General features: G+C 37.8%; 1 protein-coding gene across 2 annotated transcripts in view; it reads left to right on the top strand.

The window, feature by feature from the left end:
- Positions 1-13958, top strand: part of COMMD1 (copper metabolism domain containing 1) — a 76158-nt gene extending 62200 nt beyond the window's left edge. For both annotated transcript variants that reach the window (XM_072409532.1, XM_072409535.1), the window contains exon 3: positions 13803-13958. In XM_072409532.1, coding sequence (XP_072265633.1) covers positions 13803-13910 — 108 coding nt within the window. In that variant the 3' untranslated portion in view covers positions 13911-13958. The remainder of the gene's footprint in view (positions 1-13802) is intronic.
- Positions 13959-16035: the final 2077 nt, after the last annotated feature.

A 16035-nucleotide genomic window follows, 5' to 3' on the forward strand; every position in this document is an offset into this window, starting at 1 on the left:
GCAGGAATGATTCTTACATTGCTGCTCATTGGTAAGAATATCACCCTTACATACAGCCAAAAATATAATTGGTATCCGTTAAACTGACCTGAGAGGCACAGATTGCTCATTGGTAAAAGAACTCCTAGGAACATCCTGGCATGACTGTAATGGCTTGACGTTGCAGAGGATGTTACGGTTCCTGCTTCAGGTGTGCTCCCTTCCAGCAAAGGGCCCATAGCGGGTGCCCCTTCTGCCTCTGTCCTTGCTAATATACTTTTCCTGCAAGGTGTAATGGTTTCTTTATTCTGTATTCATTATCTATATCAGTTATTGTTGTCACAAGAGTGTACATTTGAAGTACTGTCTGCATGAGAGTATATCTTTTTTTATGACAGTCTGTCCTTTTATTTGGTGACGCCATATGAATCAAGCCACTTATATACTTGCAAATATAACCTCTTACTATTGCTTTCCTTCCCTGTGCTTTCAGACCTAATCTCCGACCCAGGGTCAAAGAAAAAAACTGCATTATTTATACTCCACCTATCTGGCCTATATGGGTCCTTGGCTTCCTTGATTGGTCGGGGTGGGAGGACGTAACTCCCACGCATGCACAGAAGAGTTCATTCATTGGACTGTAGGATGTCAGGATGTGCCAGCATTCCCTAGAGCTCGGACAAATGCTGGCTACACTGAGCTGTGCTTGAGTATTTCAAGAAGATTGTGAAAAGGCAGATCGGTATGTTTTATTGCAGAAAGGACAACATCTGTCACTTCTGTAATAAACGTCCTGACTGTTTGTAATTTTTTAATGGTGTTTCTTAGGGATATGATACATGCATAAAGAATATCTATTAAAGTTTTACTGTAGTGTTAGACTTTGTGGGACTCTCAATATTAATAGTTTGGTGGTCAATATTTGCACCCATGTGCTAGATATTTCCCTATGGGTAGCGTACCAATGTCATTTGTGTCACTAAAGATTGGATATTAATCTAACATTAGAGTTTCCATGCCTCCAAGAGAGCTCAGTTGGTGTTCAAACCCGGCAATTCCAGGTGTCCAAAGATGAACATCAAATATATAAGGATACTTTATTGACACCAAAGATGTCTTGTTGAATGATGACTAAATAAACATATAACCGTAATACATTTTACAATACAGATAATCCCTTAAGGACAGCCGATATGCAGACAACTACTAGATACGAACGGGGCTTCCCAGCTCGCTGGTGTGCAGGACAGAGGCTTGATGGAGGAGGGGGGCAGGTTGCATGACTTGCAGAAAAAATCTTTTGCTAAACATAGCTGAGGTTGTGGGTGATCCTAAGAATTGAGCTGATCTCTAACATCTTGTAACTCTTTAATGACCAAGACAAACTGCAGTTGTTTCTGTTTGCATATCAAAGCACAGCTTGCTCCAGAAGTTAATGAGTGTCTAGGCTCCACAAGATTTTTTTTTTTTTTTGCTTTGTAAATAACTCACAGTGAGAACTGTATACAGTAACTGACACCATGCTGCCTAATAATATGTTGAGACAAACATCTTTCCTAATTGCATTTATTAAAATAATATACCTGTTCCGAATTACATTCAAATTCAACTTAAGAACAAACCTACAGTCCCTATCTCGTATGTAACCCAGGACTACCTGTATTTTTCTTGTATATATGATGAGATATTTACTATAATATATAATACACCTCCTAGATTGTATACTCTTCGGGGCAGGGTCCTCTCCTCTTCCTGTGTTACTGTCTGTATCTATCTGTCATTTGCAATCCTTATTTATTGTACATCACTGTGTAATATGTTGGCACTATATAAAGCCTGTGTAATAATAATATATTAATTACTCTACAATGTGTTTCATCTATAGAGATGGCCATGCTATAAATAGAAAACCCAGAGCTCTATTTGGAAATCACTGACGAAGCTCATAATACTTTTATTATACACCTGATGAACCTTGAAAGCTTTTGCCATGACAGGTGTTTGACAAAGGTACAGTGAGTCCTGGCAATCTGTTCCTTTGTAGGGATATACAATCACTGTTTGTAGCACTGCTCAAGCTTCACCTTCTATGCAGGTTAACTAACATCAGAAGCTTCTCAAATTCAGCGTCTTAACGCTTTACCCGGCTCCACAAAGAGCGAAAGTGCTATTATGCGAAAAAAATCTTAGGATTCAGATAAACATCTAACATGCTAATGAGTACAGAAGGTTGCAGAGAGCTGGATTAGTATGTGGCATCAGTTCTTAGTGCAGTGTGGTATTGGTAATTGATGTAAGCTTCATTTTGCAGTTATAATACCAGCTAGTCTAGGCTTGTTTTTTCTAGTGAGGAGCATTTTCCAGGCAAGAACACAACTCTGTCTAGTGACCTACATTATCAGGGTTTACGTAATTGACTCACATGTTGCTGTACAAAACACTGTCCACTTTATACAAGAATGGAAATCTAAATTATAATTTCTTTCCATTTTCTTATTTGATTTGCTTGTATGAGTGATATTTCATGGTTTACAATTTTAATATTTTTTATATTGCATTTAAATTTTAAAGTGAACCTGACCTGGCCATAAATGTTTATAAATTGTATGAGACAGTGCTGTAGATTGGGCTCTTTGTGGTGAAGCCTGGTACACATAAGCACATGGGTATGCTGCTGTATACCTAGTAATTTATTCTGTACCCCTATACCATTTATATGCTATAAAGCAGCAGTTGTCAACCGGTGGTCTGAGAGAAAATTTTGGTCATCCATGGCTCTGGCTGGTGTGCCCCACCCGGGGGTCAGGAGAAGGACCCCGCTGGGGCAGTGCACCGGCCAGAGCCACAGGCCATGTCCCCCGTACAGTTGGCAGCCTCAGGCGACAGGCAGGTTTTGTCTCTGGACACAACCCACCCACTCTCCCATCGCAGGCTTAGACCTGCAATGGGAGAGTGGGCAGGTTCTGGCAAAATGACGTCACTTTGGGGGAAGTTTCTTCCCCTTTGAGTGACACATGTCTTCCTGCGCATGTGCGGTCAATTAGTGGTCCATAGGTCCAAAAGAGTTGGCGACCACTGCTGTAAAGTGTACATATGCACTACTTCAAAATGCTGGTTTTGTTCCTTGATGCAGTCTAATACATTGGGGGTCTGTTAATAAAGCAGTGAGCCCACCATTCCCTGAAACATTCCATGTTGAAGAATCAATTATTGCCATTGAAACCCATGGACCTGGAAGATTCTCCAACCAGGGAATGTTTGAGAGAATGTCAGATTCCTTTCAAAAAAACATAAAGACTCTGTAATGTTACAAAGTGAAAGCACATTACCGCACATCAGCTAAATGTAAGCAATCATTTGTTCATTTGACACAAAGCGTACTTTCCATCAATATTTCATGATTTCATTCAGAACATCTCTCTTTTCAGTAACACAAAGTTACCTGTCTGTAACTGGCTTAAAATAAACACTAAACTGTACATACTTATCTCAGAATACATTTTTGGCATTCCTTTGTGCTGGGATGAATGGCCTGCTGTGCACATGTTCGGGAGTTACGTAATCCTGGCCTGTACACCTAAGAGGGCTGAAGATTCCAAACCCAGGAAAGGACCAGGTGAAGGTGTTGGTACCGATAGAGATAGGGAGGTTAGTTCCGACCTAAAATCAAAAAGGGAGGTCTGCTGTTCCTTGTTCTAAAGCTCTTTTGTATGAAAAGTTATGTAAAAAGTTTACCGTCTTGGGTCAGGTTATAAAAAAAAATGTGAGTATAAGTAATTTTATACGGGCAGCATGGTGGCTCAGTGGTTAGCATTCTTGCTTTTGCAGCACCAGGTCCCAGGTTCGAATCTTGGCCAGGATACTATCTGCATGGAGTTTGCAGTTTCTTCCCATGTTTTCGTGGGTTTCCTCCAGGTACTGTAGTTTCCATAAATATGCAGGCGGGTAATTGGCTTCCCCACAAAATTGACCTTAGACTGTATTAAACACTATGGTAGGGACATTAGATTGTGAGCCCCTTTGAGGGACAGCTAGTGACATGACTTTGGACTTTGTACAGCACTGTGTAATATGTTGGTGCTATATGAATACTATGTAATAATATGTATTGAGTGCATTTTTAAAGGCAGTGCGTGTGTATTCTTGAGTCTCACTTGGTTTCAGCCTTTTTGCATTTTCTTATACAACTGCTCAAAGCTGAAGTTAGAGAGAAGCCACACAGGAGCATGTGCTAACAAGTTACATGCCACTCAGAGGAGAGAGCTGAGTTAAGCTACGTACACACTTCCAATTATTATCGTTGGAAAACGAACGACGAACGATCCTGCACGATATCTACGAACGATCGTATAGCACCGATCCTGCACATAGAGATAACGTCACGATCGTTCGTAGATATTGTACACACAATAGATACGATCGTTTGAGCGATAGAGGAACTATGTACACGACAGGAAAGTGAACGAACGTTCGTTCATTACGCATGCTCAGATCATGGACGATCAACGAACGACCGTACACACGAACGATGTTCAACGATCGTCGTCCAATCCGATCCGCCGGTCTGGTCGTTCGTTTCCAACGACTTTCCTCGTTCGTCGGCGTCGTTGGTTACTTTTTTTACGAACGATTTTTGCCCAATCGATCGTTCGTTTTGAACAATAAAAATTGGAAGTGTGTACACACCTTTAGAGAGAGATGAGCTTATCAGTCTTCTGCTCCTCCTTCACCATCCAGTTACAGGCTGGGGGCAGGGACAAGTCTAGTTGCGTTACTGCATTAGAAAAAACATTGATCTCTATGCTGACTGCTGTCTTGGACTTGGAAGGCTCTGTAAATTTTGGGATTGAAAAGACAGAAATACAAATATTTTTGGCAGATATAGCAGCTTCCAAAATTTGTATCATCTGTATGTTTTACTATTTGTCAGAATTTCAGCTTTAAGTAATGTAAATGTAAAGTAGAATGTACAGAGTTTGCTCTATCAGGTGGTTGTTTAACCTAAACTCATAAAAAGTTCAGTCTGTGGTACTGTAAATGTCTTTCCTTAAAAGCTGCGGCACTGCAATGCATCACACATTTCCAACTCGGAAGGTCAGCAGGTGGTGTTTTTTAAACCATTTATTTTATGCTTTTTCAGTGCTTTTTTCCCAGTAAAGAAAAATGGGTCAGTCGCTGTACAGTAATAATAATAATCCTGGCATAATGCATGATTGTTCAGCAAATGTTAGAGCCGCCAGATTAGACAATCATTAACCTTCAGATGAGGCTGACTTCCTGCGCCATGGGATCTGACAATCTATCAGTGGATTCTAAACAGTAAAAGGTCATAATTGGTTGTGTTTAGCTGATATGGTGGAGAACGAATGTTCCATCAGTAGATTGCATATTTTGAGATGATCTCTGCAAAGCTTCTCTTGTACATTAGCAAATCGATGCCCATATGTCTGCAAAGGCATCTCATTGCCAAATGCAGCAGAACACTATTAGACTGGGTTATGAATATTAACATATATTTGAAATGGCAGCAATGACTTTTTGTGAAAGCACTAGCTATCTCTAAATGAACATTTGACTTTACAAGTAAAATAATTAACACACTGTAGGTATTTTCCCACACCCACCTAATCACACTGGGGGTGTACTAAACAACAGCAACAGACTATAATATTATATTATCCTTTTTATACCTCATTTAGCACTTTAGATTCCCCCAACAGATGAACATTCTGCAAATGGGATTGAAGCAGAACTAAACTTCCGCTTTGAAAATTATCGATCAAGCAGTTCTGTATTGCAAAAAAAGGACAGGCAATAAATGTTGCAATAAAACATACTTACCTGCCTGACCATCTTCTTCTGTGCTGAACTGGTTTCTAAAAGCAGAGAAGAAAAGAAATGGAAATCAAATCTGTTCTCCTGTTGATAAATAGACCTCTTTTAAGGTAACCAGTGCCATGGACCATGCACATGGAGCAGATGTCGGAGGTCCTCAATCAGGGTCCTTCTTGGTGTGCCACATCCATCAGCCCTTTTATAATGTAATAATCACATGATATAAAATGTTAAACAAGTTTATGCTTAAGTTAAAAACCTGAGATGTCTCCAGAAATATTGTGGGCTTCAAAACATCAGGAGTGGTTTACTTACAAGGGAATCTTGGTGGGGTTGCAGGAGGTGAGGGCTGCCCAGTGTTGATGGACACATTGGCCGCCAGGTCTATTTTTTTTTACTTTACTTACACAAGCACTTTGCAGTCTCCATTTATATATCTGAAGATCTTATTTTCCAGACATCCGGAGTAAACATGCAGTTACACTTTAGGCAATAATAATGCAAGCAGCATAGTGTTTTCTGCAACCATTTACATAAATATTGTTTGAGACTATGCCTTTCGAATTAATGACATCCCCTGAAGACATTGTTCTAGTGAGATGCTCTTTTACAGCTGGAGGAAATCTGCAAACTCTATTTATATGATATTATACTACAATTCTGTTTTTCTGCAGTATATCATAGTGTTTGTACGCTGGGTTGTCTAGTTACATCTCTTCCTATAAAATCATTAATGACTCATTGCAGGTGTCTGCACTCCGATGACTTTTTTTGACACTCAGCTCTCACAATATACTAAGTCTGCTGTATATTTGTTTCTTTGTTGTCATCTGAGTCATCTGGAAACAGCCAGTAGGGTTTATTTAAGAAATGGCAAACAGTCTATACATAATAAAATTGTGTTAATAAACCAGTGTCTGATTGGCCAACAGTGGGCCCCTGTGCAGAACTGACTGGGGTCCTGGCACTGAATTTACTTGGGGCCCCTATTTGCTGAGTTGGGTCTGGGGCACTTGTGCAGTGCCACACTTTGCACCTTCCTATGTCCACCTCTGATTTATTTGCTACGAACGCTTGTTTATCCTATTTAAAAAAAAAAAGTGATCAGCCACTTTTAGAAGTTCACAAATGTCACTGGTAAAAGTTGGTATTTATCAGCATTTATCATCCTTTTATTAGCCAATGCCATAGGATACAATATGATTTAGAAGTGTTTGCTTTAAAAGCCCCTATTGCGTCATGATCAGCACTGTAAGTCTATGGATGATGATCATTAACTTTAGTGGTGATCAGCACCTTATTCTAGTGCCAATTAATGACGACCAATTACTGATTACAACAGTAAAAAAACACAATTGCTTTATATATATATATATATATATATATATATATATATATATATATATATGGCAATATAAAAGTGGTAGAAAAAAAAAAAATTGAAACATAACTGGCATCTCTAACTGATTGTCATTTTATATTAAATTGTCCCTGGTCCAACAAAACTAGCATGTCTTCAGCCCCAGCCCTAATTATAAACTGCAGACATCATTGAAAAGACATCTGGAAACTATTTTAAAATATTGGCAACTATGCACAGCAGTTACTGTAGATGCCATGATCAGCTTTGTTCTTCAATCTCTTATGGGGTTCTCTGTATAAAGGGGTCACTTATTTTACCACTGCCGTTCCTTTACAGAATTGTACAGCATTATATAGAATGCTTCTTACCCAGAGTTTCTGTTTCCAGCATATGATTTGCAAGCTATGACCTTGCCTAAGCTGGACATACACAATAAAATCTAACAGTATAATCTCAGTAGATTTACAAAAACAAAGTAATGTGAGCACAAACCAGTTCATTTTGTATCTAGTCATTCAGGCTATCGCTACTGGTTTGTTGGTATGTCCCAAAGAGAAATATTACACTGGAATTCCAAAGAGCTGTCTTCTTGAATCCCCTCCAGCCTGCTTAGTTGGGCACAAATTGGCATTATACCCTTCAGTATTCTCCCCAGAAAATTTTTTTTTAAGTTGAATGGGAGGAGGTTGTTGGTGAGTGGTGGCCCCTGTATTGTGACCGAACTTTTCAGTAAACAGCTGGGTGGTTACTAAAAAGTGCCAGGTGGTGTGCCCGGTTTAAGGGGCCTGGGGAGAACACTGATCTATAGATCTTGAATCTGCAGTAAAGCTGCACCAAAAATAACAGTAAATCACAAGCCTGGACACACAGGGTAACATATCCTTTAGCAAGAAAAACAGTTCCCATATATGCATTTTAAAAGTGTATAAAGTTCCAAATCAAGCACTAGATGTGTTTTTTTAGAAAGATTGTCTGCACCTCTTGGGAATTTTTAACCTTGTCTAAAAAAAAAACCCTGTAAACTCTGTGCTGTGTTGTAATGGTTCATTTTATGTTGTGTTTCTTTCATTTGACCTCTGCAAATACTGCTTTGCAACAGAATTCGTCTTGTCTGCATGAAATAGGATTGAACCTGAGGCAAATTTGATTTCCTCATAACCAAGTACTGGTAATTAGTTTAACAAGGCTTCATTGTTCCAGCTAGGAAAATAATTTTAACATCATATGATATCCAAACCAGCCATTCTTTTCCTTGATTTTACTTTATTACCTACCAGTAAAATGTTGGAGCCTTTACTGTATGTTAATATTCATATAAGCGATGTATTTCTACAATAAGGGAACATATGCTGTGCCTCTGGCAGAGAGATTCCATTCTTTCTTTGTAGTAGTTATCATTATTGATAAAACAGAAGGTAAGAGGAAATCCAAAATGTTATATTTGTCCCTAGAGCAAGGAGTGAGGGAAATCCTCTAACGGGGACACGTATTCCAAGGGCTACTGTCAAAGAGAGGAAATCCTTGTTGGGAGATTTCCTCCAACTTCTTATTGCTCTGATAAAACAGCAAATGTAGAGAAATACAGCCAATACCAAGCCAATAAAAAAATATGGTGGAGGTTTAACTCTTCCTTATTCTATCCAAAACCTAGTTTTATGTCCTGTTGCTGTATGCCAATAGCTCTGTTAATGCTATTAAGGGTTACATGGCAGTAAGGGTGACATGGCAGTAGTCTTGTGATGTTAGTTAGCAGTGTAGTCTGAAATTATTATGCTGTTTCAAATGGGCTTTACTAAAAGACAAACACAATAAAATGGAATTCCAGCCAACAATTTGGGTTGCTTTTCTACCTACATTAAAATCCGCTTTTCAAATATTAGAAAATAGTTCTTCAAAATATGGGAGAAAATACTGGTTTATACCCTAAAGCAGTGGTCGCCCATTTTTTGCAACTCATGGACCTCTAAATTTATGGACTCCAGGCCAGAACAAAATTCCCCCAGAGTGACGTCATTATGCCAGAACCCATCCACCACCCCGCCCAGAACCTGTCCAGAGACACAACCCACCCACCACCCCGTGCCTACGCCGGTGTAGATCTTTGGGGCAGATCAGCCTTGGTTGGTGCCATGTTGGAAGCATAGGAGATAAACAAAGAAGCCTACACAAATTAGAAGCAATGTGTCCCACGTAAAATGTCATTAACTAACAGTGTTAGAGCCAAACAGAAAGGAAAGGGAGAAAGATACCAGAGACTTCACTTATGCAGCTGTATTGGGGTTTATAGGTGTCTGCATCCCGCTAATCCAGGTATTCCAAGATGGTCACAAATGCAAATCAAAGGATCAGGTTTTGATCCTTTGATTTGCATTTGTGACCATCTTGGAATACCTGTTCATGTAAGAAAAGCTTTTAAACACAAAACACTAGTAGGATACTCCTGAAATTCCTTGTTTTCCTGGTATTTGACCATGACTGTCACTTGGTCTGATTTATTAAAACTCTCCAAAGCTGGGAAGAATACACTTTTATCAGTTAAGCTGGGTGATCCAGCAAATCTGGAATTGATTTCCTAAAAGTAATTTGCTATTAGCACATGTTTTTAATCCTGGACCAGATCCATTCTAGGTTTTCTGTATCACCCAGGTTCACTGATGAAAGTGTATCTTCTCCAGCCTTGGAGAGCTTTTATAAATCAGGCCCACTGGGTCTATCAAGCCCAGAGACTGTGAGTGTCACACAATCCAACACCAGACACCTACATCAAGATCTCACTGCTTCCGGCACTGGTCTGGCTTCATTCAAATACTCAGCAAATTGAAGACCACATCCATTTTAAGAAATCAGTTTATTACATTTACAGAGCAAAGGCATATTAAACACAATCTAACCTAAAACTGTCTCTCTCAATCCAGGTTTCATAAGACTTTATCAGGGGGTCTGATAAACTCAAGCTTGCTACATAATTTGAAAAATATTTTGGTCTGTAGCCATAGTAGGGACAAAAAAGGATTTTCTGATAACAAAAACAAACAGGTTTTTTTTTTTTTAGAAATAAGGATCAGTGCCAGATTTCTTCACTGTTTTTAGAGAAAGTTAAAAATATTAAATCTGCATTTAATATCGGAATGTTTTCCCAATAAGGTGATTCTGTGATTGCAGCACAACTAATGTTTTATTTAATGAAATATCAATGTGGAAAACAATATATTGGTCCAAATATTTATGGACCTAACTGTATAGAACAAAAAGAATGCACAAAATTGTGAGGAAAAAAAAGTTGTCTCTGTCCAAATATTTATGGACCTAACTGTATGTATAAAGCAGCTGTGTCCAATTACCAAAGAGCACTTGTCTGGCACTGACCTAAGCTTGAGTCAGCAGTTCCACTTAAATCATTTATTCAATTAATTAGACAGAACCAGAGCAGACTGCGCAATAGACAGTCCATTGATTGATACATTAGTGTTTCAACTGATTTTGCCTGGCCATTTACCAGTCTTCAAGACCTGGAGTGCTTCAGCTGGATTCTAGCCCGTCATCACAGCAGCCTCATAGCCTTGCACAGCGCAGTTCATCGCACGTACTCTATTAATAGCATCTATCAGACATAAAAAGCTGTGCTGCTGTAATAAAGTTTATGTATCAGACCCGCTAATAGATTGCACATGTCAATTCCAATCGGTTGTACACAAGACATGTGATGCCACAAGGTGGAACACGTAGGTTTATGGTGTTTATGTCGTTATGTTGTATAAGCTATGGTTATTTAGACGTGTTTATGGAGATAAATCTCATGTACATTTAGCTTAATGTATTATTTCTGTTTTGTCGTATCACAAGATTTATTATAATGTAAAAAACAAACACATTTTACAAGAGTAAACATACAGGGACCATACATCAAGTCTGTCTTGTCTATGATAATCAGGAGAATATCCATTGTACAAATGTTTTTTAATGATACACTAGGCAAAAACGAGTATACAACACTTACAGTGCAGGGGAAGAAGGATAAGTTTCCCCAGAGTTCAGCTTTAAAAGAAACCTAGCTTGAGTCAAAAAGTCAATAATCGAAGATGGGTCACACAAGGACTTCTTCATCGGGTCAGTACAGTAAAAATCATTTACCCAAATTGCAGTCATGGGGCAATTTGTGCCAAGTCTAAAAGGTTAGCTATATTTTTAGTTTTTTTTAAAGTTTTGCTACTTACATTCTCCAAAAGCTTGTTTTCTTTTGTCTGTTAGCAAATATAAAAGTAGAGAAATAAAGGACGGGGCAAATTGGACAAAAGTACTATCATGGACAATACCTAAATATATTTACCCTTTAAACATGCATGTTTAGGATAACTATTCTTCCCTACAGAACAATAGTAACAGCCATATGTGAGCCAGTACTACAAAACAAAAACTTTCTGTATTGGACAAAAGAGATGCATGCCAACCCATGACCATAATCTCCATGGTTGGCTTTGGTTTAAATATATCCTAATGGTAGTGGGTTTCTATACTGCAAATACTGAATTTTTAATAAACTATGAGAAAGAAGACTGCAGAGAATGTAAATATTAGAGAGGAAATGGACTCGGCCCAAAAATGTCAGCAAAGGACAACAGATTAATAACCTGTACCTGTAGTGCATGTGGTCTTTCTGCAGCTGATATATTTTTTATATTATGCTTGTTGGAGGCATTTGGCTGCGTATACTAGGCCTGCTTCGAGTTTAATTTTCATTGAATATATTTTAATCTGGATATCCAAACTTTACCATGTGTTACAATAATATTATTATTAAACAGTATTTATTTAGCACCAACATATTATGCAGCGCTGTACATTAAATAGGGGTTGCAAGTGACAGACAGATACAAACAATGACACAAGAGGAAGAGAGGACCCTGCTCAAAAGAGTTTATATGATTAAACAGTCTCGTATTTATTTACTAGCTTCTAAGCCCTTACATAGGTCCAAGCCCTTCATACGGTATACAAATTGAATGTATTGTAGGTAGTAAACACTTTACAGTTTGGGTAAATTGTACAATCAAATTGCAATGCTTTAGATGTCAAGCTGAGGTGGTATTAAAGTAAAATAAAGAATACAAATATTTACCAGGTGATATTAAGCAAAAAAGAAAGTAGTTATATAGTGATGTTTACTTATAGATTACTCATAACAAAGTTGGACACTATGTATAGTAACCGCTGTCCAGAGTTCGCCTAACCTCAGTTTATATAATGGTCAGTATACATAGTGTCCAACTTTGTGCTCTTTCTTCTCTTTCTTTCTTTTTTGCTTAATACAACCTTGAGGTCTTGGCAATCAGTATTATTGTAGTGGGAAATCTTACTATACAATTTTTTTTCTCACATATTATAAGGTGATACTTTTTGAAGGAAAATCATTTTCTATTATTGTTTCCTGAGAAACAACAATCCAGGTACTGTGCACAAATATAATCCTTTGGAGAATCATATAACCCAAGGCACTAATATAGACTGCTTCCTATTTCAGCAAGTAGTAGTTGCAGTAATGACAAAAAAAATGTAAGATCTTGTCATTTGTGGTCAAAATAATTCTGTGCATTAAAGAGAACACTCCCTTTTCCTCCAGAAATGCTACTTGATATTTAGAATTGAAGCAGTCCATTGCTTTGTTTACAGAGATCTCTGTCAAATATGAAATATATGAACCATTGAAGCTTTAGGCAATTAACTCATTCATTTGTATCAGCAATCAAAAACTCTGCCCCAGGATGGCCACCAAGACCTAGTTATCCCCCTATAGGCATTGCCATCTTTTTCTTTATAGAGAAGGTAATGCCAGGCTGCCAGTTACAGTTGGCATGTCAAATACTCCTCCTAAATTGCTGGGAGGGGAGGTTAGAAATAAGATAATGGGAGAGTCATTTCCTTCTGACAAGATTAGAAGTGTGCACATCAGTGTCAGTTAAGTCTGTTTCCAGTGGCAGCAGAACGAATGGGCGCTATACACGGGGAGGGAATGAGTGAGTGGTACCTTGCTGCCTTGTCCATCATGGAAATAAATAGTACAGCCATCATCCCCACTTCATCATTCATTGATTCACCAGAATAGTGATAAACATTGGGAGAACGCTGTACCCGTACTGGATTTTTGCCTGAAAACGATCATCGATCTCGGGGCAATAATCATCTCACGTGTACAACCCTTTGAGTCTATGGGGATATTGACAAGTATGACACAGAATATTGTGCCATATAAATGTAAGGTTTTTTTGTACTCTGATTTCCAATTGTAGTTGTTTAATTCTATTGTCTTCTATTGTCTGTTTATTGTGCACATTTTTCTACAAAAAATTTATAAATAATGTCATAAAAAAACCAAAGAATATTATAAGTGTACCACAATAATTGTACACGTTTAAGGAACAGAAAGGTTTACATAAAAAAAAATTACAAAGATAACAGATGAAAGATTCATTTTTAGGTAATAACTAATTTTATATCAATGCTATTGTTTTATTCATTATAATTTGCACCAGATATTTATATTTTTACATATGACAACACAGCCTCTGTAGAAATCTTATTCTTAGAAATGTGCATTTTTATTTACTCACCTTCCTCTTCTCTCTTTCAGCAAACTGAATTTTTGTGCCTTGAATTCAATGAAACCAAGATGAATGAAATGTTGAAGAAATTATCAGAGGTGGAGGAGAGCTTGGCTGCATTAACAAAAATCAGCTGATCAAGCAAAAGAAATGTGTTTGTTATAATAAAGTATGTAAAAAACTAATTTGTGTACTGGGATCAGTAATAATCTGAGCAGACATCCTTATCCTTTACAGACCGCCAGCTTGTTGGCTTTACATGCCAATCAAAAATTGGTCTAGATATACTTCATGCTATTTTTTTTATTAACAAGGCGCATGTTGGAGTGAACTATGGAATTTGTGCCCAAAAACGGCAGGCAGAAAGAAAAAGATTTTATTTCCTGTACCTGTTGTGCCTGTGGTCTCGTTGCAGCTGACATTTTTTCATTAGCCTGGGCAGTGGCAAGTGCCAACCCAAGTCTAGCTATATGTACATTCGCATTCCATGGAGTGGTTTGCTGTTTTTTTAATAAGTAGACAAGACACAAGATTTTTTGCAATGCTGATTTTGTACAATCAACATTTCAGGATTTTTCCTGAAAAAATAAAAAATCTTTACCAATGAGTTTTCAGTGAGGCCAATTCTTTGCACACATTTTGACTACATCGTCCAGGGTCTCTGCCTCTCCCTCACCTTCCTACATAAATTTTAATGCAGCTGCTAGGCAAGGAGCAAAGGCAAATCCTAAAGAGTATAACACAAATGATAGCACATAATCTGCTGGGTGTGCTGATATCACATCTAAAATGACAGCGCCAAGCAGCAATCTCAGGTTTTGGATGTCCATACAAGGGTAGTTTGCACTGATAAATGACATGCATAAAATATGTAAATACACATACATTTTTGTTATAATTATCTGGCAATTATCTGGCTTATCAGAATATTTTCCAAGAAGTATTAATAATAATAATAATAATAATATTATTATTATAATTATTATTATTAATAATAATAATAATTAACAGGAGTTACATAGTGCCAACATAAGGCAGCGCTGTACAAGAATTCCATCTCTAGTTGCAAACAATATACAGCCATATTCTAAATTTAGCATTCAAAACTTGTGCCACAACATCTCATCCATCAGCCTTGTGAGCTGGAAAGATGTAGGTGTTCAACCAGTGTCAGTTTTTCTTTACTGTATCCCTATTAAGCAGATTGTTCTTTTAAATGATTCTAATCACCAATGTCACCATGAAAATTTTCACTAATTAGACACGGATTTAAAAAAAAATTTGAATTTAAAAATGTTTTAGCATTAGATATACTAAACTAACACACTAGGGCTAGAGCTCATTTTAAAAAAAAAAAATATATATGTATATATATATATATATATATATATATATATATATATATATATATATATATATATATATAATAAATTAAGTTGCTTTGGAGTAATCAGAACTGCCTGCAAGATACCCACTTATGGCTGCAGACATCAGTGTGCTGTTGGAGATGAATGAAAAGTTATCCAAATGCCACATTTATATTGTCATATGTGGTTATTATACAACCCCTGGCAAAAATTATGGAATCGCTACTATTAGAGGACGTTCATTCAGCTGCTTAGTTTGTTTCAAAAGCACAAATACTAGATATGAAATGACATTACGAGGGGGTGCTGAGAAGTTCCTGGCTTTGCCCCCTTCCAGATGAAATAGAAAAATAAGTGTGGGGGCATATGACAGCCTAATATCTTAGTATGCAAATATCAGGTCTTTGTGATTCTAAAAACTGTTTTTTCTTTTAGTTAGAAGCTGTGATGGCAGAGGCATAAGCAAGTTTCACGTCATTGGAGTTAGGGGTCGTCATGAAGTTTTTGTTTCTCCAGGGAAAGTCCATCAAAGGACATTCACACTGAGATGTCACAAACACTGGGGGAGAAGTGTCCTTCCTACAGCACTGTCAAAACCTGTTTTTCTTGTTTCAAGACTTGGCATTTCACCGTTGAAGATGAGCCCTGCAGTGGGCGCCCCCCTACTTCAACTGACCCAGCAACTTGCGATGCTGACCATAAGGTTATTATTGAGGACCGGCTAATATCCGCAAAAAAGATAGCCCAGATACCTGACATCTCGCGGGAGCGCGTTGGGTTTGTTATCACCACTATCCTAGACATGAGCAAGCTTTAAAAAGTGGGTGCCGAAATGTTTGAACAGTGATCAGAACGTGTTGAAACATCCAAAGCCATTTTGGCCCATTTTGAAGCT

The sequence above is a fragment of the Pyxicephalus adspersus genome, chromosome 4, assembly GCF_032062135.1.
Source record: "Pyxicephalus adspersus chromosome 4, UCB_Pads_2.0, whole genome shotgun sequence".
NCBI lineage: Eukaryota > Metazoa > Chordata > Amphibia > Anura > Pyxicephalidae > Pyxicephalus > Pyxicephalus adspersus.